Below are 23,668 nucleotides of genomic sequence, written 5' to 3' on the forward strand. Positions count from 1 at the left end.
GCTGGGGCGTGCTGTGCAGGATGCGCTGGTGTGGATGAGAGAGGCGAACAGGGAGCAGCCGACATCTCAATGCCCTGGAAGGTTGCCTCGTGGATTTCATGGCTGTTGGTGTCTGCTGCCACAAAAGAACATTGACGCAAAAAAAAAACCCCATGAAATTATCAATAATTTTAACAGAATAGTGTGTATTTTACCTCACCTCGATCCGGCCTCAAATTTTTATTTTTGAATAATGTTGAAACGGCCACGAAGATAGAAGCATCAAGGATGATTGAGGAAGGTGATGTTAGCTATTTCAATTTCAACAGCATTGCATAGATATATGGCTATAATAATGTCATTAATCTAAACAGCACATACAGTGGCCTGCAAAAGTGTTCACCTGCTCAAAAATTTTCACATTTTGATGCCACCTGAGCTTATTTCATGAAGCTTTCAAATCAAACTTAATATAATGTATATAGTCTTCACAAACTACTCCAAAATGATAAAGTTAAAAACTGCAGATAAAAAGTGAATACGTTTGAAAGGATACAAAATCATGTAATATTGTTGTGGATATGAGAATGGTTTTTTTTTTTTGGTTGTTGTAGTGTAAATTGTTGTAAAGATCACCCTTTGTAAATGTCATGATCCTTGTAAATACCTCCGTAGTGTAAAGGTCAAAGGGCGTCTCGGTAGTTATTCCATGAAACACCACATTGCAGGACCCGATAAAACCCTTGTTCAGTAGCTTATATCTTATTATGTGTCTTAGGGTAAGGCCGTGTCTCCCATTAATTTAAATACTCCATTGCACCAAGTGAAATAAGAGTAGATCCCATTTCATTGCAATGGCCAACTGCATTTTGGGCGGTTTTCTTCAACCACCATTGGCCACGAGGCAGGGTTGGGGAAGAAAGGCGGGTCCCCACCTCGTCAGAGAGGGGAGGAGTGGTCCGGCCCCGAACAACCAACCAAGCACGAGGGGTTTGGTTTGAGAGGGCGGAGGAAGAGCGATCGGGGAGGTTCGCAAAGGTTCAAGGGTGGGGCGATATATAGCCCATGAGAGACGCCCCCAATGGAGATGAGCTTTTACAAGAGACGAGAGATGAGTCCAAGGAAAGAGCTGGGTCGTCAGAACAGAGCGTGGAGAGAGGTCCATGACAAGAGCTGAGTTGGTCATCAGTGGTTGCGTTGAGTGGTTGCGTTGAGTTGTCGGTGGAGAAAGAGTGGTTGGACCAAGAAAGAGAGAGGAGAGAACCCGTCACGCCAGACCCCCCACCAACGCGTCGGCTCCACCAAGCAGCTCCGACCCGTGACCCCGCGCACACGACAGGCTCGGTGGCATCAGCGGCCGTCGAGGTCCAGCCCGACGTCCCGTGCGGGATCAAGCTCCAGCCAGCTCCGTGCCGTCCTCCCCCTCCAGCTACACACCTCCTTCCAGCCAATTCCTATCATCATTCCCCGTGTGAGTCGTCTTTGTTTGTTCTGTCCTGGGTAGATAATTAAGTCTGTATAAGCTAGTATTTTCCCTGTGTCTCTAAAAGCTTCTGTATATTATTTTATTATCTTTCCTTCTCCTTGGTTACTTTGAGCCTGTAAATAGTAATAAATAGTAATCGTATTTCAAACCTTTCTTTGCCTTCGTCTTCCTTTTCTTCACATCCGTGTCGTCTTAGTCTTTTCCCGATTGAATAGCGGTGGCGCGATACGGCCAACGTTTGGGTAAATCGGGTTTAGTCAGGGAACAACTGTTCGGCCGCGGTTATACCTCCGCTCGGTAAAAATAACATCCTAATCCGCGGACCGTAACAAATTGGTGTCAGGGAGTGAGATACGAGGCCCGAAGCGCGCTTAACGCGCTCAAAATTACGAGCTGCTGGAAATTTGTGTTGTAAAGCAAAACCCGAATTTTGAAATCGCGCCATGGCTGGTCAAGGTGACGGGATGCCGGTGGGAGAGATACAGATAGACGGGGTAGAACCGACCCAGGACCTCGGGGAAATGTATGTGGATGAAAGAGAGGAGGAGAACATTGGCAATGTGGTTGAGGGAGTATCAGGCGCGCAAAATGGCGTCCTCGCGCACGAGGCTTCAGGCGCGCAAAATGGCACCTCGCACATGGCTACGGCGGCCGCACCCGCTGCACAAGTGGGAGGGATGGCCCAAATGCAGGCCCTCATGGAGCAATTTATGGCGCAAATGCAGGCGTCCCTCAAATTGCAGGGTGAGCAAATGGGGGCAATGAGGGATGAAGTGAGGGCTGATAGTGAGCGATTGGGGAGCGAAATGGGGAACCGGATGGATGCTCAGAGTGAGCAAATGGGGGGCAAAATGGGAGAAATGGGGGGCAAAATGGGAGAAATGGGGGAACGGCTAGAAGCTAAATTTGAGGGGTTAGACAACGGGATAAAAGAGGTAAAGAATGGGTTAACGGGGGTGGAAAATAGAATGGCTGCCCAGGAGAATCAGTTAGAAGGGGTGGAAAATGGGTTAATGGGGTTAGAAAATAGGATGGAAGGCAAATTGCGGGAAATAGGGGAGCAATCCGCCCGAGAAATTAAACAAATGGGAGAGCAGATAGAGGAGGTGAAAATCGGGGTAGAAACCAAATTGGATGCTCAGAGGGATGAATTGGGACAGATGAGGGTGGCATCTACAAAAGAGAGGGAGGAGATGAAAAAGGAGATACGATGAGGTGTAAGTGAGGAGGTCTCGGGGGTATGCGAGGAGGTAAAGCGAGGCGAAAAGCGTATAGAGAAAGAGGTGAGAAATGGAACGGCTAGGTTACAAGGGGGAATAGAAGATCTGACGGAGGAGGTGGAACAGCTGACGGAGGGACAAAAAGAACTAACGGAGCAGGTTCAAAGGGACACTGCGGTACTAGGAGGGTTAAAAGCGACACAAAACGACATTAAAAATAAACATATGTCACCCACAGGGTGAACCGTATCTTGCCAAAATGTGAAAATTCCGTTTTTTCGTCATGACGTCATCAAATGACGTCATAGCGTCAAACTGTTTACAGATCTGGGAAGCACTCATCAAGGGCATTCATATGAGGTATTACTCAATATGGTACCTACGATTTCAAAATTTGACCTTGGGGTCAATAATTTTCGACCTCCAGCGCTAACCATGAAGGTCAAGGCCGATCGCCACCAAAAACTAATCAGCTGAGCGCCGGACCATATACTAGATTCCCATGAAGTTTGGAGACGATCCGATCAAAGTTACTCAAAAAACTACGATTTCAAAATTTGACCTTGGGGTCAATAATTTTCGACCTCCAGCGCTAACCATGAAGGTCAAGGCCGATCGCCACCAAAAACTAATCAGCTGAGCGCCGGACCATATACTAGATTCCCATGAAGTTTGGAGACGATCCGATCAAAGTTACTCAAAAAATAAGGGTTTCGTTGACCTCCATGATTGACCGCAAAGTGACCTTGACCTTTGACCTTGACCTTCAAAATTTTGTGTGCTGAAGGGTATCTCTATAGGACTCTGATATGCGAAGTTACAGGAGTTTCCAATAATAACTGTGGTCTATATGGTACCTACGATTTCAAAATTTGACCTTGGGGGTCAATAATTTTCGACCTCCAGCGCTAACCATGAAGGTCAAGGCCGATCGCCACCAAAAACTAATCAGCTGAGCGCCGGACCATATACTAGATTCCCATGAAGTTTGGAGACGATCCGATCAAAGTTACTCAAAAAACTACGATTTCAAAATTTGACCTTGGGGTCAATAATTTTCGACCTCCAGCGCTAACCATGAAGGTCAAGGCCGATCGCCACCAAAAACTACTCAGCTGAGCGCCGGACCATATACTAGATTCCCATGAAGTTTGGAGACGATCCGATCAAAGTTACTCAAAAAATAAGGGTTTCGTTGACCTCCATGATTGACCACAAAGTGACCTTGACCTTTGACCTTGACCTTCAAAATTTTGTGTGCTGAAGGGTATCTCTATAGGACTCTGATATGCGAAGTTACAGGAGTTTCCAATAATAACTGTGGTCTACAGAGTGATCTAAACGTGAAAAAAAAATGATTAACCACAAACAAAAAAACAAACAAACAAACAAACATACAAGCTGACTGATACATCTTGCAAAAACTTCGTTTTGGCAAGATAATGACTTAATAGCGACACAGAGGCAATGTCAGATGGTACGTGAGGGACTGACAATGAGGTTGGAAGAGGTGACAGAAGTAATGGAGACGAAGGACCGAGAGGTGAGGACGCACATAGAAACGGTCAAGGTAGCCTTAGAGGACGAACTTGAGGAGACGCACCGGGAAATAAAAGAGGTGAAGCAAAAATTAGAGGAAGTGGAAGAAGAGGTGAGTGAAATTAAGAAGAGACCGACAGAAACTAAGAGAGAAATACAGGAGGAGGTGATGGAATATGTGCAAGGTCGGTGCTCAACTCATAATGGTGTGCTCACTAACCAAATAAAGAGTTTGCAGGTGGTGAAGGAGGTGCGGAGACGAGGTGCCAAGGTGAGTGGCGATATACGTGGAAATGTACATGATGTGAGGAAAGCTTCAGTCGGCTTGGGGGTTGATGTGGACCTGGGTGTTCGTGAGAGGCCGTTGGTGAAGTGTGCGACAGGTACGGTGTGCGAAAAAAGAGGTGTGCGAGAATGTCTGACCATGGGGTGTGTGAGGAAAAAGTGCGCGCCGAGGAGTGAGTGTGCTGTCGAGAGTGAGTCGGTCGTAGCGCGTGTGCGAGGGAGCACATGGAAGCGCGTAGTGAGAAGTGTTACAGAGGATGTAACGGAAGCATGCACGCCTGTGGTGAGTGTTACGGAGGAAGTAACGAAAGAGTGTGCGCAAGAGGATGCACGGGAAAGGTGTGTAACGGACGGGTGCATGGGGAAAGAGTGCGCTGTCAAGAGTGAGGGAGAATGCATGCCTGTGGTGAGTGTTGCAGAGGGTGTAACGGGAGAGTGTGCGCGGGAAAGGTGTGTAACGGACTGGTGCATGAGGAAAGAGTGCGCTGTCGAGAGTAAGGGTGAGTGCGCTGTCAAGAGTGGTGGTGAAAGTAGTGAGAGTGACACGGAGCGTGAGTTGGTTGTGACAGGTGAGAGAGGATGTACACCTGGAATGGAAGGAAGCACACCTGAAATGGTAGAGCGTGTATGGGAATGCACGCTGGAATTAGTAGTGAGGCACGTGTTTGGGTGTGCGAGTGAGAGCACACCTGTGATTGTCACAGAGGAGGTGACCGAGAAGGGGGCGCGAAGAGGTGTGTTGGTGAGGTGTGCGAGCGACGAATGTGTGCCAAGGTGTTCGGTGGTCAGGTGTGTGACCAAGTCTGTGAGCGGAATGAGTGTACCTGGGTGTGGAAGAGAAGGTGCAATGACGAGGAGCATGGGAACAGCTGGATGTATGAGCAAGGAACGGGCTGCGGGGTGTAAGCATGCAGGTGAGGCATCGACGGTAACCGGGTTAGCGGTTAGAGCGACTTATAGCCGAATCGGGCCCTCGGTGCGTGCCGGGTTTCGCGTGCCGCGAGGACCAGCGGGGATCCGAACCACGGCGGGTTCGAAAGGACCGCCATACGTGATCCACGCTGGGCCACGTTTGGAACGGCCGCGTCCGTGCTCCACTAGGCGGAGCGGGCAGCCCGATAGGAAGGGTCGTCATGGCGACCCCTTTTTGTTGAGACGTTCCGGCAGGTCGAGATCGGGCCATTGGATGGGTCCGTGCCGAGGTGGTGCATGGGATCTCGGCCCGGGTAAACCTCCTTCCCTTCACCGAGTGTCGGACGCATCCAGCCCCCGGCACCAAACAACCCGCATTCATTGCTCGGCTTTACGAAGCCGGGCTGTGGAAGTGAATTGGCGCACCGAGAGGCATTAGCAAGTAGACTGTAATGATGAGGATAGTGGTCTGGACCCGAAATTAGAAAAACAAAATTTAATGATTGGCAAAGGATTGGCAGTAATGATTGGCAGATGATGGGTAGAGTGATTGGCAAATTTTTGATTGGCTGAAATTTGGTGAGCAAAATTTATAGTAAGAGATGCCCGGTGTGGTGGGATGGCAACTCTGTCATCCCTCACACAGCGGGGGGCAAAGGAGCACTAGTTTTATGGGGTTGATGGCAGTGAAAACTTGCCGGGGAGGGTTAGGATATATCGTGTGTAGGGCCCAAGAGATTGACATTAGGTAACGGTAAGGTTAGTTAGTGACAATGACACCTGTAGTGGGGACGCAGGTAGATTAGAGTGGATTATAATGACGTGGTATGTGCTTAGTTTAAAGGGAAGATGGGGAGCACTAAGTTAGCAGGGCACCAGGTAGTTCAGATGATGCCGTGTGAGTGTTGGAGGTGTATAGAAGTGTATTGTGAAAAGTGTGTGAAGAACAGGTGTGATTGCACAGGTGTGCAACTGAACAGGTGTATGGAGCAGTGCGTGAGGGAGTAGTGGTGATTGCGTGTGGTGTTGACCAAATGGTCCAGCAAGGAAGGAAGGAGGGTGCAGGTGGCACCATGTGATTGCACAGGTGTGCAACAACAGGTGTATGTGGCTATGTGGAATAAATGGTGGTCTGGAATATCTGGAGTATTGGAATGGATGGTCGTGGAGTGAGTATGGTGGAAATTGTGGAGTGGAGTGGATGGTGCGAAGGTGTGAATGGGGGAAGAGTGGACCCCCATCACAAATACCCGGGGCGGGTAGTGTAACGGTTAGGTAGAGGGTACAGGTAAATTGTGGTTGGATATTGGCATCTGTGGTGCGGGTGGAAGAATGGTGATTGGATGGGTGCATTAGTGTTGTGGAAATGGCTGGGCGTGTAGCCTGTTAGTGTGTGTAGTTGGTTTGGGCACTCCACCACTGTGAGGATGTCGGCCAGGTGAGGCCGCAGGTGGGCTCTGGGAGCCGGTAGTTGTGGATGGGGCCCGAGGATCCGGAGGACGGACCCGGGTAGCCCAGTGCCAGAGGGCACCGAGTGGGGTGACAGAGCCAGGAGGGGCCTTCCCCAGTTAGTTAGGTTAGGGTGAGGAGCTAGGTAAGCTCGGGTGGCAACTACAGTGGTGGAGGTGTGCAGGTGGGTAGACCTGCTGGGAGAGCTACACGTCACAGCCCAGAAATTGTGCAAGAGCACCGGGAGATGAATCGGGGGAGTGAGACCCCAAATTGAGAAGCACCACAGTTTGGTCAATGGGAATTGGTTTTTAGAACCCATAGTGTAAGATGGCCAATGGATTGGCAGGGAAAGACCCCGGGTAGTGTAACGTGTATTAATGTCATTTAGAAAGTAGTTAGGATGAAAATCTCCTCGCACCATCTGCATGCACTCACCTGAGATGACGTACCTCCACACCATGCCATGTGTTTACTTATTTTTGATGCAGATGTTTGGAATGTGAGACGCATCATGACGTGGGTGTGACATTGTGCTTGATGTTCCATCTCTTCCTCCTTATGAGGATTGATGATGAATTGATGATGGTAAATTTTGAAGTAGAGGGATTGTGGAGACGAATTTGGTATAAGGGAAATATGGGGAGACGTGACAGTAGCGACGAATTTGTAAAGGTGTAGATTTTGTAAATATGGGGTAAGGGCAAGGGTAGAGTAGGTGACAGGGGGGTGACGTACGGTAGGGACGAGCTTTCTCATTTCGCTCTCCGTACGCATTTCGCCTTGCATTGCCTTATTGATGTGTACCCTTGTGACCTTACCCCTCGCTCATTTGTCTTCCCCCTTTTGTCTCCCACATGACCTGTGCGCCATTGGGCGCCGAGGGGAGCATGTGTGAGTCGGCCATTGTGCGCCCGAAATTCCCAGAACCAGCTGTCTGCATCGATGCACCACATTATGGACCACATGCCTGTGGCCGAGCACCACGTATGGACCCCATGGGTTGGGGCATGGCCCCTCTGCTGGAACCGGCCATGAAGGCCCGAAATCTTGCTGGCGGACCTTGGCCACAGGGCACCGATGCCCCACAGGTGAACCACACTTGTTGGCCCTGTGGGCCATAAATAAAGAAAATAAAAGGGACACGTTGGGTGCATTTTACTTCATTGAAAATAGGCCGCCAGCAAAGGAAAAAGACAACATCTGGAAGAAATAATAATAGCCAGCAGAGGGAGCCGAAGAGCAAGAGGTCACCTGCAGGGTTAGGGGTTGTTTGGATTTTTTTATTCATTGAATATTCATGAACAATGGTGACTGCACCGATTGGTGCTTGAGGGTGTGTTGGTGCATTATAGGTGCTTTCATGGTGCGTCGATGCAGAGCAGACTGTCTCCCCCCCCCAGAAAGAACAATTACAGGTCCTGGGTTAGTTTTGTAAATAAAAGTAGCGTCAATTGTAAATAATGCTCCCCACCGTCAGTGTATAGTTTGAAGACCATTCTGCAATTTGGTTAACTGTGGGCGTACGTCTGTTAGGCAGGGTGCAATGGAGCAGCGGGACACATTTATTTATGTTTTAAAACTGTCGCACTCAGGGTCAGGTTAAAAGTAGAGGGAACTACACCTACGTGTCACACTAAATAAAAGTTGTAGGCCCGGAGCTGCCTAAGAGGAGGAGGGTGCAGTGTTGTGGATATGAGAATGGTTTTTTTTTTTTGTTGTTGTAGTGTAAATTGTTGTAAAGATCACCCTTTGTAAATGTCATGATCCTTGTAAATACCTCCGTAGTGTAAAGGTCAAAGGGCGTCTCGGTAGTTATTCCATGAAACACCACATTGCAGGACCCGATAAAACCCTTGTTCAGTAGCTTATATCTTATTATGTGTCTTAGGGTAAGGCCGTGTCTCCCATTAATTTAAATACTCCATTGCACCAAGTGAAATAAGAGTAGATCCCCTTTCATTTCATTTCAATGGCCAACTGCATTTTGGGCGGTTTTCTTCAACCACCATTGGCCACGAGGCAGGGTTGGGGAAGAAAGGCGGGTCCCCACCTCATCAGAGAGGGGAGGAGTGGCCCGGCCCCGAACAACCAACCAAGCACGAGGGGTTTGGTTTGAGAGGGCGGAGGAAGAGCGATCGGGGAGGTTCGCAAAGGTTCAAGGGTGGGGCGATATATAGCCCATGAGAGATGCCCCCAAGGGAGATGAGCTTTTACAAGAGACGTGAGATGAGTCCAAGGAAAGAGCTGGGTTGTCAGAACAGAGCGCGGAGAGAGGTCCATGACAAGAGCTGAGTTGGTCGTCAGTGGTTGCGTTGAGTGGTTGCGTTGAGTGGTTGCGTTGAGTTGTCGGTGGAGAAAGAGTAGTTGGACCAAGAAAGAGAGAGGAGAGAACCCATCACGCCAGACCCCCCACCAGCGCGTCGGCTCCACCAAGCAGCTCCGACCCATGATCCCGCGCACACGACAGGCTCGGTGGCATCAGCGGCCGTCGAGGTCCAGCCCGACGTCCCGTGCGGGATCAAGCTCCAGCCAGCTCCGTGCCATCCTCCCCCTCCAGCCACACACCTCCTTCCAGCCAATTCCTATCATCATTCCCCGTGTGAGTCGTCTTTGTTTGTTCTGTCCCGGGTAGATAATTAAGTCTGTATAAGCTAGTATTTTCCCTGTGTCTCTAAAAGCTTCTGTATATTATTTTATTATCTTTCCTTCTCCTTGGTTACTTTGAGCCTGTAAATAGTAATAAATAGTAATCGTATTTCAAACCTTTCTTTGCCTTCGTCTTCCTTTTCTTCACATCCGTGTCGTCTTAGTCTTTTCCCGATTGAATAGCGGTGGCGCGATACGGCCAACGTTTGGGTAAATCGGGTTTAGTCGGGGAAAAACTGTTCGGCCGCGGTTATACCTCCGATCGTTAAAAATAACATCCTAATCCGCGGACCGCAACAATATGTTTCACCTGGATGTGATCAGTGGTTGAACGAAAAAAATGAAGCTTCTCCACTTATCTAAGGAGTTTTAAGGTGCAACTCACTTGTCAACCAACAAGGCAAACATGACGACCAAGAAGCTTTAGAAAGAAGTCAGATATAAAGTGGTGGAGAAGCACCGTTCAGGAGAGGATTATGAGAAGATTTCAGTCACTCATTATCCCTTTGAGTACGGTGAAGCCCATCATTAAGAAGTGGAAGACGTATCATGTCATACCACCAAGACTCTACCCAGATCAGGTCGCCCATCCAAACTCAGCATTCGGGCAAGCAGGAAACTTGTTTGGGATCTCACTGTAAATCCAACAATGCCTGAAGGATCTGTGTCCGAGATGAGGGGCAGTATTCCTCATTCAACAATATCCCGTTCCCTTCACAAAGCTCGCCTATATGGACCGGTGGCAAAAAATAATCTATTACTGAAAAAGACATCTAAAAGCTCGTATGGAGTTTGCAAAAAACATCTTGATGATACTGCAGGAATGTGGAGAAACGTTTTGTGGACAGACGACATAAAAATTGAACTTTTTGGTCTGAATTCAAAGCACTACATGTGGCTCAAGCCTAACAGTGCAGCTCACCCACTCAACACCATCCCTACTTTCAAGCATGGTGGTGGCATCATCATGTTATGGGGATGGTTTCATCAGCAGGGTCTGGCCAGCTTGTCAGGATACAATCCTTGATGATAACCTGCTTGAGTCAGCCATGAATCTGAAACTGGGTAGGAGATTCACGTTTCACCAGGACAATGATTCTACGTTGAATGGCCCAGTAAAAGTCCTTACTTGAACCCAAGTTATCATTTATGGCGAGACTTGAAGAATGCAGTCCATCAACGATCTCCATCAAACTTGGCAGAACGAAAGCAATATTCATGTGAAGAATGGGCAAAGATTTCACAATCTCAATGTGCAAAGCTGGTAGAGATTGACCCAAAAATACTCATAGCAGTTATTGCTGCAAAATGGTTCTTCCACCAAGTACTTACCTAAGGGGCTGAATACTTTTGTAACCAGTGAATTTTGATTTGTACATGTTTTTTGCAGGTATTCCTGACTTGTCACCTCCTTCAACAATAACAAAATTTAGGTTGATATCTCCAGTTATGAATAAAAAAGTTAATGCAAAATTGTTTCGACAAAATTTCAAATTCATCTAAATGTGGCATTATTGGTCGGGGTGAATATTTTTGTCGGACACTTTATGCAGATAGCTAAACATTCTGACTGTTTCTTCTCACTCATCATTCTGACTGATGAAAGGTCGATTAAGGGAGTTGAAACCACGTTCGAATTTGAGGACAAATTGCTCGGTTCGGGTTGTAATATGCATGTGTGAACGTGTTGATGACTTTTATTTCAACACATGTAGTCATGCTCCATGGTAAGGTCCCACATGGTCAACTGTTAAATAAATGAAAAATAAGGAGCATAAAAAAGAGAACGGCACAAAAATGGTAAATTTTACTGCTAATAGGAATAAGCAATACAATAGCAAAGTCAAAGGTCAAAATATAAACCCGCAACCACTTCCGCAAACACACGTGACGTGCACACGGCCTAGTCGCATAGGCTGAAACCAAATTAGTGACAATTTAAGTCTCACAGTGGTGATTGCAATGTTGGTGTTTATGGTGTTGTGTCTTCATCACATGCATTCCTTACCTCGTGATTCATCCTGTTGTTTGGTATATCGATCGTGGTGCTATCCTTGACGATTTTACGTTTGTTTGACTCTATTTGATTTAAACAAGCACCAAGTGGTTATCTGTGAGGTGTGCCGACATATGAGTACTCCTGATCGGAGGGCTGGGTTGTCCACTAGTAGCATGTAATGATGTAAGATTATCCTCTTGTCTTCAAGAACGACAAGAAAAGGGGAGGGGTGGACAGAGTTGGTGTGGGGTTAGGTTGGGGGGGGGGGGGAGGCGGGGAGCAGAGAGAGGAGGCAGAGTTGGAAGAGACGGTGGAGGCTTTGTGTGTGTGTGTGTGTGTGTGTGTGTGTGTGTGTGTGTGTGTGTGTGTGTGTGTGTGTGTGTGTGTGTGTGTGTGTGTGTGTGTGTGTGTGTGTGTTGCAGACTTCGAGTGGGGTGGAGATGGCTTGAAGACTTGGGATTTGGAGGGGGTGGATTGAAGACTTTTTGTTGGGAAGGTGTGTTGAGGACATTGGGTTGGGTGGGTGTGGAAGACTTTAGGTTACGGGAGGGTTGTGGGGGGGAGAGTCGAGGATTTGTAGTTGGGAAGGAGTAGAGATGAGGACTGGGATTGGGATGACGGGTTGAAGATTTTGGGTTTGGGGTGAGGGAGAGTTGAGGACTTGGGGTTGAGCGAGGGGGAAGAGTTGAGGACCTTGGGTGGGGAGGGGTGTGATTTAAACAAGCACCATTTTTCATATGTGGTATCCTTCGGTTAGTTATTTATTAACTGTAACTTACGTGACAAAATAAAAGACAAATAACAAATGAATCGAGTTTTGAGAAAACGTAACGGGATGTTTTACATTTTCGTTGTGGCGTCACAGATCAGTTAATTACCCAGCATGCTCTATATCCTGTAATTTGAAATCGATACAATGATGATTGTTCTCACTAGAAGAGAGAAAGAGATCGATATTAATTATCTTTTAACAGGTTTTTTTTTATTCAAAGAAAAGCCAATTGACTTGACCTTGCTGTGAGTTCCATATCGAGTTTAATTAATAGAATTCAATTGCCGAGCAACGTGCGCCAAATCCCAATCGAAATTGCGTTCTGATCTTTCTTGAGGATCAGAATGATCATGATGATAACGTGTTATTATTTTAAAGTTTCCCATTTCCTTTGCCGCCATTAACATTTTCATCCATGCGCAGTTGATCTTGCATCACAAACAGAATTGACTTTTCATATCTATTCAACAGCCAGTGAGGTTGACCTCGTCCGCGTGCGCAGACATTTTGTTTGAGGACCAAATCGACATGGTTCAAGTCAAGAAGTGCTTTTCCCCATTTCCTCGGCATCAGCTACTGACTTTTAATTCGGAACTGTCCTCGGAATCCTTTTCCGATTATGACTGCGGAATTGGCACAATGCAAACAACCAATTCATGGGCACAAGAAAAGCTGGCACAGCAACGTTTCTCAAGGATGGCTGAACTGAACACGGTGTTGCGAGTTGTCCTCAGCACATTTTCCAGTTGGTGCTCCTGAGTATACCCCAAATGTCAAGGCGCTGCGCAGGCGACATGCAAAGACGGCTCCCACGGTTGTTGTTGCGTCAAGGACAATTTGTCTACAAAGGTGAAAATAACATTTTGGAGAGCAACCACCTTGCTGCGGACGAACCTGGTAGGGATGGGACTCGGCACCTTTCTCTCTACCTGCTGTTGCGTCCGATCGGTTAATTGGCAGTGGAGGGATGGGGGAAATGTAGGATTTTGCAAAGCTTTACCCTGTGCTTGAAACACTGGCAGGCATTGGTCTGTAAAATGGGAGCAGGTCTCGACGGATGGCTTCCAAGTGTAACGCGGCTAAAGGCGTTGAGAATGAAGGATGCGGTGAGCTTGCGTGTTCGGCACGTTGAGGTGAACGGAAGGTCATCCGTGTCTTTGCGTGTGCCAGGTCGACAAAAGACCTGATGTGGTTTTCCAAACACCATCCATCAGCTGTAACCCTCACAGGTGTTGTTGAACAGAGGGCAGTGCCCATCATGAATTAATTATACACAGAGTGACCCACAAAGCGACTGGTGCTCTATTTCTACCAAAGACGAGGCCTTGTCTCCAAAGAGAGCCTTATCTGTGCTTTGTTGTTCATGTGCATATGACATTTGAACTTGGAGACTTGCAATGTGGTCCGTGTATTCATATTTAATCCAAAGACTTGTTTGGTGAATTATTTTTAAAACCAAAACTACATTTTTCAACGAAATTTCAAGTTTTTTGTACAAAATTCTTCTTTCCTAATCAAAAATGGAACGATAATGTTAAATAGGCAAACATTTATGTTGTGATGAGACTCACATATACTGTGTGTGTGTGTGTGTGTGTGTGTGTGTGTGTGTGTGTGTGTGTGTGTGTGTGTGTGTGTGTGTGTGTGTGTGTGTGTGTGTGTGTGTGCGCGTGTGTGTGCACGTGTGTGTGCACGCACATAAATCTATTTTGGTATTGATTATTTTTTCTCAGATCGAATTTAAAATCTTAAAAGGAGAAGCTTACGTCCGTCCGTGTGTCACGCTTCGTTCTAAAGGGTTCCTGTTGTCGTCGAATAGAAATAGTACCGTTGGAAAGTGGTCAATTTGCTTGGGTGGAAAGATAATAATTGATCTTCCTGGAACAAAAAAGTTGAATCTGTTTTACCTCAAAGATGCCCGTTATAAAAGCTCATCGTTTTACGATTGAAGAAGAAGATGTAGGATCTCGAGCTTTAATGTATTGGATCCTGCTGCCTTAGAGTAATAAAATGGTACCGTTGGAAAACTAATAATTGATTAATGTTTTTGGAAAGCTCATAAATCAATTGACTTGGAACAAATTTTTGTGTCCGTTAAATCAATCGCAAAAAATGCCTGTTTTCAAAGCCCACTTTTCCATGATTGAAGCGGGAATGGTAGCTCAATGAATTTTTATGATTTATATCCTATGGCAGCAGCAACCCTTTGGAAGCATGTACAATTATATATGGTAGTACTGTACAGAGTGGCCACAAAGTCCCGATGCATAATTGTGTGTCCTCTGTTACTTATTTGTTTTATTTTTTTTCCAGGTATGGCTTCAGCATGACAGACACCAGTAAGTACACGATAGAAGAGGGACTGATTACTTGTGTTTGGATTCACGACCGCGCGCAAGAAGGAGCAAGTTTTGAAGACATAAGGACAGGATGGGAGATTGTCTTGATTTACTGGGAGAATAAAGCTTTTTCAACTTGGAGTGTCCTTAATGTGACTTGATTTAGAGCAAGGCTCTTCTGCAGCGATTTCCCACTATTAAATCAAGACGAAGCATATTTTTTTCGGTTGAGTGTGCTATTTATCTCAACAATCGATCCAGGAATGTTTATTTTTGATGCAAAGAAAATCCTAATTTTTATGAGGAAACCAGCAGAGTTGCTCGGAAAATAAATAGTCAGTCATGCAATTTAGTTTAGTAGGCTTTTTATAGTCAGAGGAAGCCACGCCCCTTGGGCACGTGCTGCTGCCATGCCCCTAGTCTAAATCTGATGTGCCCATGTTTTTTGTCGTGAAAATTTACCCCCCATGAAACCCCTCTTCCCTCTCTAAGTCACTTCCTTAGGTTGTCCATGATGCACAACCGAACAAACAGACATTCACATTTATCTGTATAGATTGAAGAGCATCCTCCTCATGTCATGATGTCGGCAGCGATTTCAGAAGATCACTTGATAGAGCCATATTTTTCGATACAAGTGTCAATCACACTGCTTATTTGAACATGCTTCAGACATGGTTTGTTCCACAACTGCGTGAGAGAGGTCTCGAGGCAACAGCCATCCTGCAACAAGATGGTGCACCAGCACATTATGCTCTCGCAGTTGGAGACTATCTCGGCGGCAAATTCAGTGGGCAATGGATTGGACGTGGATCTGAGATAGTGTGGCCTCCACGAAGTCCGGACTTAACAACATTCGACGACTCGCTTTGGAGCAATGTGAAAGAGGAAATTTCTCATCTCTGTCTAACAACAGTTGAAGACCTCAAAACAACTGTCAAGGGCTGCTTTTATGACCTCCAACCCTCAACATGGAAAAGATGTCCAGAAGAACATGGAGAAAATTTCAAATTTGTGTGGAGAATGGAGGGGAGCATACAGATCAATTGTGCATATGGACTTTGTGACCACTCCTTACATCTCAAAGCAATATAATAAAATAAAAAAGTAGAGTACGTCGGAAGAGCACACAAACAATAACAATTACTTGTTATAAAATGTCCTTTTTCATGTTTCACTTCATTTCACATCCTCATTGAGATTCACAGATCGACATGCAAGATGTTTGTGAAGTACAACATGCTGTCTTTTGATTAAATCCGTCAGCGAAGCGACGGGGGCACGACTGGTGTAATCTATATCCCCCGGCGAGGCTCCACATTGTTAAACGCTCTGTCTTCTCGTTACAATTATATCAAGGAAAGCCATGCAATAGCGTTAGTCATTTTGAAGAAAAAAAATGAAACATAACATTGCAATCTTTTTGCGAGCGTTAAATTGTCCTCTTCAAGTAGGAATAAATATGTCATTTTCAATTGTTTTCCTTTCATCTGCTCTTTTTTTTTTGATGGGCTTTCTCATTATGAATGACGTCATTGTGCGATGTGTAAAATCATTCCCTTTTTCATTATATATCCCTTTATTGTCTTGCGTAAAGCACTTGTAAATCTATTTCTTGGGTTTAATAGAAGTCGTTAAGAATATTAATAGATTTCATTTGGCCTTGCTTTGCTTGATTCTTGCCAGTGCAAGGAAAGTTTGAGTAACCCTAATTAATTCAGTCGTGGAGAAGTTTTGTTGATGGAGGGAAAAAGCCATGTTTTGAATTTTAAGCGAAATCAAAAGAAAATCCATTCTTGAGAACTGGCCACAACGGATCTTATTGCAATTATATCGTGGAGACAAAAGTTTGTCGAGTCAGAATTGGGTTCGCAAATCTGTGTCTGCAGAATGTTTAATGGGACACAGATGAGGTGCCAACTTCTGACAGAGATAGAAACTGAATAATTACATGTCTATGTCATCGTGACCTAATCACCTGATGCTGCGTTGTGGCGAATGTTTTCACATCTGGATCCAACGTGGACGTGCAGTAACCATCTCAATGCTGGACATACTCCCCTCCGGTGGCAATCGGTGCAGGTGCATCGTTGTCGCATTGACCACATGAGCCTGGGGAAGTGCACTCTATGCCTAAATCAGCTCCTGCTCCAGCTCATCGAGGGTCTTGGTAAGATTTGAATGTGATGATCAATGATATCCCAGAGATGTTCTATTGGATTTAAACCTGGAGAGATGGCAGACTAGGGTGTCCACCACATTAACGTCGGCATTGACGAGGATGTTCCGTGTTCAAGTGCCCTGTGATCAGGAGCATTATCGTTCATGGAGATTATTCCTAGATGTGGAAGTGTAGGTCACACAAGTTGCTGCAAGATCTCATTAATGTATTGATCTGCCATCAGGTCGCCATGGATATTGATCAAATTTGTGCGAAAGGTTTCAGCAATAGCACCCCACATCACGAGCCTTCCACGTCTAAATTTTGCAGTTTTGTGGACAAAGACCGAAGCATATCACTGATTTCATCTTCTGTATACCCATGCATGGCCATCATGTCTTTCAAGGAGAAACCTGGATTCTTCACTGAACGTAACACTTTCCCATTGCCTCCGTCTCCATTGGGCGTGCTCATTTAACCACTGCAAACGTGCTTGGATTTGTCACAGTGAAAGTCTTGGATCCTTAATAGGACGACAAGCACTGATGCCTCAAGATGGTGTTGACTCTTATCCTACGGGGTCCAGAGTGTGTCTGGAGTACTCTGGGCAGTTTGAAATCGATTACATAGATGGGTCCTGTGAATGTATGGGTCCTGGGCGGGAGTCATTATCCTGGGACATCCACTTAATAGCATATCTCTTGTTGATCCAGTGGTTTGGTAACATCTTCTGACGTCATAAACTGTTCCTCTCTTGTTAAAGAGCCATGCAACATGGCTAATGGAAGACCTTGCTTTAAATGCCCAATGATTTGATGAGTGTTTTTTGGGGATTAGCCACATGCTGGTGTCTCAGAAAGACTGTTTTGTGTGTGCTCAGAATGCCTCACCACCTCTAAAAGCCTAAGGGTGCATGCATTGCACATACTGAACGATTATTGCATGAGGCAATTGTTACATGGAAACTTTCAAGCAGAGAGTCTGCAAATCTCTCATGCCAAAAAGGCACTTGGAATGAACGCTGGAATAGTCCTTCAGCAAATCCATTATCAATTCTACATGTTCGATTTTTTAATTTATTTATTGTAATGTATCATACTAAAATATGCCATTTGTGTCTGTCTGTCTGTCTGTCTGATGAATTTTTGACGCCAGTACATTCTGTCGTTACTTATCTCAACCAAACTTGACAGGATGACGAAGGGTTACACAATGAAGGTTGTAGCGCATTCATTTCCAAAAGGGGGTTTTCTCCCCCCGAGCGAGTTTGCCCGCCATTGCCGTCAATGGGGTTGCACGTTGAGGTGTATATAAATGTTAAATTAGCTTTATCGTGGCGTATTTCCAAAGATGATATATCGTGGCGTTTTTCCAAAGACGCTTTTAATAACAAAATTAATGATAATCGCATATTGTTAATGTTATTACAAAACAATATGAATACTAATAATGTCCCACTTCCCTAAGGCGTTTTTCCTGCAGTGATAACGTTTATAGCCGGCGAAGCCGGTGTTGTCAATAAATGAGTACGTATTATGTTGAAAACCTGATTATGCCTTGGCTCGAGAATCCGAAGCGCAGTGGAGGCCGCCATCTTGCGGATGCGGAAGTATGCATAACAAATTTAAAACGTTCATTAGGAGTTTCTTTCACCCGTCATTGTTTGATTCACATTCTTATGCACCTCCAATGTATTAATAAAATAATTTAAGACCAACATCGGCCCACACGGGCCTGGTTATCTTCAACAAAACGCGTCACCAAACACCGGACCCAATGAGAGTCGAGCATTTGCAAAAATATTTCTAAAATGAAATCACTCAATGGAGGCCGCCATCGACCGGATGCGGAAGTTTGCATAAAACAATTGCGAAAAAGTTCAACAGGAGTTTGTTTCACCCATCGTTCTTTGATTCACAATCTAATGAAACCTCTCATTAGTAATTAAAATATGTTAAGACCAACCTCGTTATCTTCAACGAAAATCGTCATCAAACACCAGAACCAATGAGATTCGAGCATTTGGAAAAATATTTTTTTTAAAGCTTATTACGCGTTTCGGAGGGTGAAAACGGCATCAAATATTCTAACATTGACGAAGAATTATTTTTTAGAAATCTCGCGGCCGTCGGGGATAGTTTTTCACGGCCAGAAATACGGTATAAGCGGTTTACATATTTAGTTTAGAAATACGGACAGTTTTTCACGGCCGGAAATATCCGAAGTTGAGACGGAATTCACCGAATTAATCACTGCAAGCTAACTTCTTCTGGTGGAGGAAGCCGCAGTGCCCGGAGAGTCAGAGAAACAGCCCTGGCGCCTGACAGCGACTGAAGTTAGAAGACGACACACATACTGTAAAAACGTATGTTAAGCCCAGTTAAAATTTCTTAAAATAGGCCCTAAGCTAGCACATCGTATAGTTACTTCCTTATAGTCTAGTAGGAAGACTAGGTCCCCCTGCACCCCCCGGAGATATACATCTAATCAGTGTTTCTAGATTGGAAACAATGTGTAGAAAATGACTAGCTATGGCCCCAAGCTGAAAAAATGTCCCACATACCATTTTTATGCAAATTACTGCTGCCATTATCAAAAAAACGATTTTTGACATATCTCAGCCAATATTGCAGATAATTGAAAAATGAAGGTGTCTAGACCCATGTTTTGAAGGGCATAGATCATGATAGAACTATTCATAACATGATTACATGTGTCTATGGTATACTAGTATGCATATTAATGCTGTAATTACAAAATAATCAGTTTTACAAATGATAAGGATACGTTAATACTGCAGATAACTTAACATGGTACATAAGGGGTCTAAACCCAGGTATTTTCAAGGTTAAATGTCAACAAGATGCTCCTGAGTCTTGCATAGGGGCGGGACATTGGCAGTAACATTGGTACCACTCAACTTTTCTTCCCACCATTGACTTTGTATTGCGAGAGATTTTCACTTGCTTATTTAAAGGTTTCTCACCCAGCCCACGTAAAATCTACCAACTCCTGCTGTTAACTCCCAAACATATTTTTTTATGTTATCCAATCACAGTGCAGAAATGACAGACTAGAGATCCAAATTAGTGCTGCTATAGCTGCCATTTTACATTTCCATCCATGTAACATGCGCGCTCGCGCGCTCGTATCAATTGGTGTGACCCCTCAACTCTACTCCTCATCAAAAAGTACCATGCCTTTGAGGAAAAGGTGCGCAAGGGCCACCTGGGGAAGACAGCTGCCTTCTGGATGTCGTTCATTACCCACTGCCATCTTGTCTTCATGCTCCTCCACTCTGTGAAGACCAACAACCTCCAGCTGTTTCACAAGTGTAACGGAGAGATGGCAGATATCTTCTTCGCCTTTGACGGACACAACTACTCCAGGTTTGTGTAGCATACATGGTAAAATGTATAACCATCACTGAGTAGATTTTAATTGATACTTGGGTTCATGTATTATGAGAGGAGCTATTCCAATAAATGTCTACAGTATTTCCCTCTCTGTACTTTACAGATATCTGACTTGGCTGGAAGTCCACCTGACAAATCTGGAAAGCACGCACCCAGGGGCCAAGGACCTGCTTACTATGGGTGCAATCGCAGTGGCTCGCTCGATGATACCAGGGGCACTCAGTGCTGTCGACAAGACAATGGAAGAAACGTTCATGCGCTTTGCTAAATCATCAGGTACATCATTTTCTTTCAGTACATTATACATTTGAAACTGTAGAAACCAGCTTTATATGATGTAAACTGCTCTTACAAAACATTTCCCTTTTAATGAATGGGTTATGCAATTAAAATATGTTCACTTTTCAGGTGGCTTTGCTGGCCTGTACAGTCAGTTTGGGGCATACCAGAGATGGTGCCGAACAACCACAGCACGGGCACAGTTCTATGAAAAGACCCTTGAGATGGTGGATCTCATCGATGACCCAGACTGCCCAAGAGCAGGGAGACATCGTGAACTAGAGAAGGCAGAGATCAGAAAAGGCGAGGAGGCCGTTCAGCGAACCCTAACTACTATCAAGAACTTCACCAATCCGTTCACCATCATTGATAAGGACAAACTCTACTGCCTGGCCTCTGGTGCTCCCGTCCCCATGGATGTTGAGATGGATGTGTTACAAGCAGAAGCTGTGGGGAAAGCTGCGAAAGCTGACTTCATCAGGCGCCTGGAAAGCGGAGAACCTGAGAGCTTCTTCAACCCAATCAAGAGAAAGAAACTCAAGACCATGGAGGCTAGTAACAAGAAGATCACACTAACATCCTCACAGGGCAAGGTAAGGATGTAATCCAATACCCAAGTGCTTTTGTATTTTATGTTGTATTTTTAAATGGCGTCCTGTACATGCTATATTGAGATACAAGATTGAACTCCAAATTTGTTTATTAAAGACAGTGCACATCAATGAACAATGTAAAGATTGTAAATATGCCAATTTATAGCACATGAATAATTTTCACCTGTAGTCCTTCCTGTAGTACATATCAACCAATCACCATTTATCATTCCAGGTCATCCAGTATCAGGAGCAAAGCAACCTTGCATTCCTGCTCCTTGTCAAGTCTCAGAGTCAAGATGAGCCATTAGACCTGGGAGAACTCATGAAGTACTGCCTGATGCCAGTGCCTCCTAGCCTTGGGACACCAGATGGGTTCTTCTGCAAAACCAACAAAGCCTCCATTCTGCACTACCTTTTAGAGGACACCACACCACAAGATCTGCAATACCCCAAGGATGCCCTGTTCATCCAGGATGGAATGGCGCTGCTGCATACCCTTGCCAACCTTCCCCCAACATGTGGTGAGATATGCTTGCAGGTGCTTGATCAGATGGTGGCCAAGCAGCACTTTCTGTTCTCCACTGACAGTTACCATCCTGAGTCAATCAAAGCGCAGGAAAGGCTGAGGCGGGGCAGCTCAGAGAAGATCATTCTGGCTGGACCAGCAACCAGGAAGCCATATGACTTCAAAATGTTCCTTGCAAATGACGACAACAAAAAGCAGATGTGCCAGCTTCTTCTGAAAGTGTGGAGTGGACAAGAGGCAGCTACCAGGCTGGAGAGAACAGAGATGGCTGTGCTGATCGTGGAGGGGAAGGCCCACCAACTTGCCTCAACGAATGGCAAGGTAAAATTGAAAGCCCTTCGTGAATGGCGATTCAATTTGTAATTTTTCCTGAAAAAAAGGTGATTACCTGTGATGTTTGTCTAGATCTGAAACTGGCAGTGACTGGTGATTGAAATGCGGTGCCTTTTTGTGTTTCAGGTCGAGGTACGTGAACTCCCCACGATCTACAGCAACCAGGAAGAGACTGATACCAGGGTGGTTCTGTACCTCCATCATGCTGCTACCATCGGATACAAGAACGCTGTAGTCAGAACACCGGACACAGACATCCTCCTGATCCTGCTCCACCATGCCCACAACATCAAGCTGACGGTGTACCTGGATACAGGGTCAGGGAAGCATCGCCAACTTGTCAACATCTCTGAGCTGGCAGAATCCCTGGGAGAGGACTACTGTGCCACTCTCCTGGGGTACTATGTGTTCAGCGGAGAAGACTGCACCAGTGCCTTCAAAGGGAAGGGAAAAGTCGGGCCCTTGAAAAAGCTGGAGAAGAATCCCAGGTTTCACAGGGCATTCGGTGAACTGGGTGACAACTGGGATGCCAACCCTGAGGTGGAGAGGCAGTTAGAAAAATTCACCTGTGTGATGTACGGCCAGAGTCGCGAGTCATCAGTGGACATTGTCCGTGCCAAGCTGCTACGAAAAATGGTGGGAGAGGACAAGACCCTCACATCCAAGTCCAAGGTTGATCTGGCTCGCCTTCCTCCATGCCAGTCTGCCCTGAAGCCGCACATCCAGCGTGTGAACCACCGCGTAGCATTGTACAAAAGAGCCGATCAACCTATCATCGAAAAGCCAAAACCTTATGAGGAGCAAGGATGGATAAGGACTGATGAAGGACTGTTGAAACCAATGTGGTCCAGTGGTCCCATCCTACCAACCTCACTGGTGGATCTTCTGAACACAGGAGAGCACGAAGAGGAGGAGGAAGAGGAAGGAGAAGAAGAGTTTGACTCTGACGATTTCGATGAAAATGATGATGACTGACTCAGTGTAGAATCACTAATGCTAATGATGTTTATCTAAAACAAGCAAGAGAAGAGTGGTCACATTGAGTGCTAGGACTATTTTGACAGTTGTAATATTTAGAAAAATAAAACTTTGTGTTAACGTCTGTGTAGACGGACCTTAATATGAGTCTATTATTTCGTAAAACTGTGATTATTTTGTAAATAAAGCACTAATTAGCATACTAGTATACCATAGACACATGTAATCATGTTATGAATAGTTCTATCATGATCTATGCCCTTCAAAACATGTGTCTAGACACCTTCATTTTTCAATTATCTGCAATATTGGCTGAGATATGTCAAAAATCGTTTTTTTGATAATGGCAGCAGTAATTTGCATAAAAATGGTATGTGGGACATTTTTTCAGCTTGGGGCCATAGCTAGTCATTTTCTACACATTTTTTCCAATCTAGAAACACTGATTAGAAGTATATCTCCGGGGGGTGCAGGGGGACCTAGTCTTCCTACTAGACTATTAAGCTTCTTGTGACATTTATTGTATGCAGGTATTGCCATTGGGGAGGACTGTCTGCTCTTCTCTTTTACCAAGTCTTACCAGGTACGGTACCTACTGCACCTACCTACTACCAACTACCTAACCTACTGATGCCATAGTGATGGGTAAAATAGTGGCAAGAGGCTTTGGCTTCGCCGGCTCATTGCGGCTTTGCAGTCGGTACTAGTAGCCGGCGAAGCCGGTGTTGTCAATGAACGTTGAAAACCTGA

General features: G+C 45.4%; 1 protein-coding gene across 1 annotated transcript; it reads left to right on the forward strand.

Moving 5' to 3' along the window:
- Positions 1 to 20,365: 20,365 nt before the first annotated feature.
- LOC137419484 (uncharacterized) lies at positions 20,366 to 23,060 on the forward strand. The gene is made up of 4 exons (XM_078767170.1): positions 20,366 to 20,482; positions 20,615 to 21,078; positions 21,314 to 21,928; positions 22,067 to 23,060. Exons 1-4 carry the CDS (start codon positions 20,383 to 20,385, stop codon positions 22,913 to 22,915), a joined length of 2,028 nt encoding a protein of 675 aa, XP_078623296.1. The 5' UTR covers positions 20,366 to 20,382; the 3' UTR covers positions 22,916 to 23,060.
- Positions 23,061 to 23,668: the final 608 nt, after the last annotated feature.

Source organism: Myxine glutinosa, chromosome 13, assembly GCF_964187855.1.
Source record: "Myxine glutinosa chromosome 13, kmMyxGlut1.1, whole genome shotgun sequence".
Taxonomy (NCBI): Eukaryota; Metazoa; Chordata; class Myxini; order Myxiniformes; family Myxinidae; genus Myxine; species Myxine glutinosa.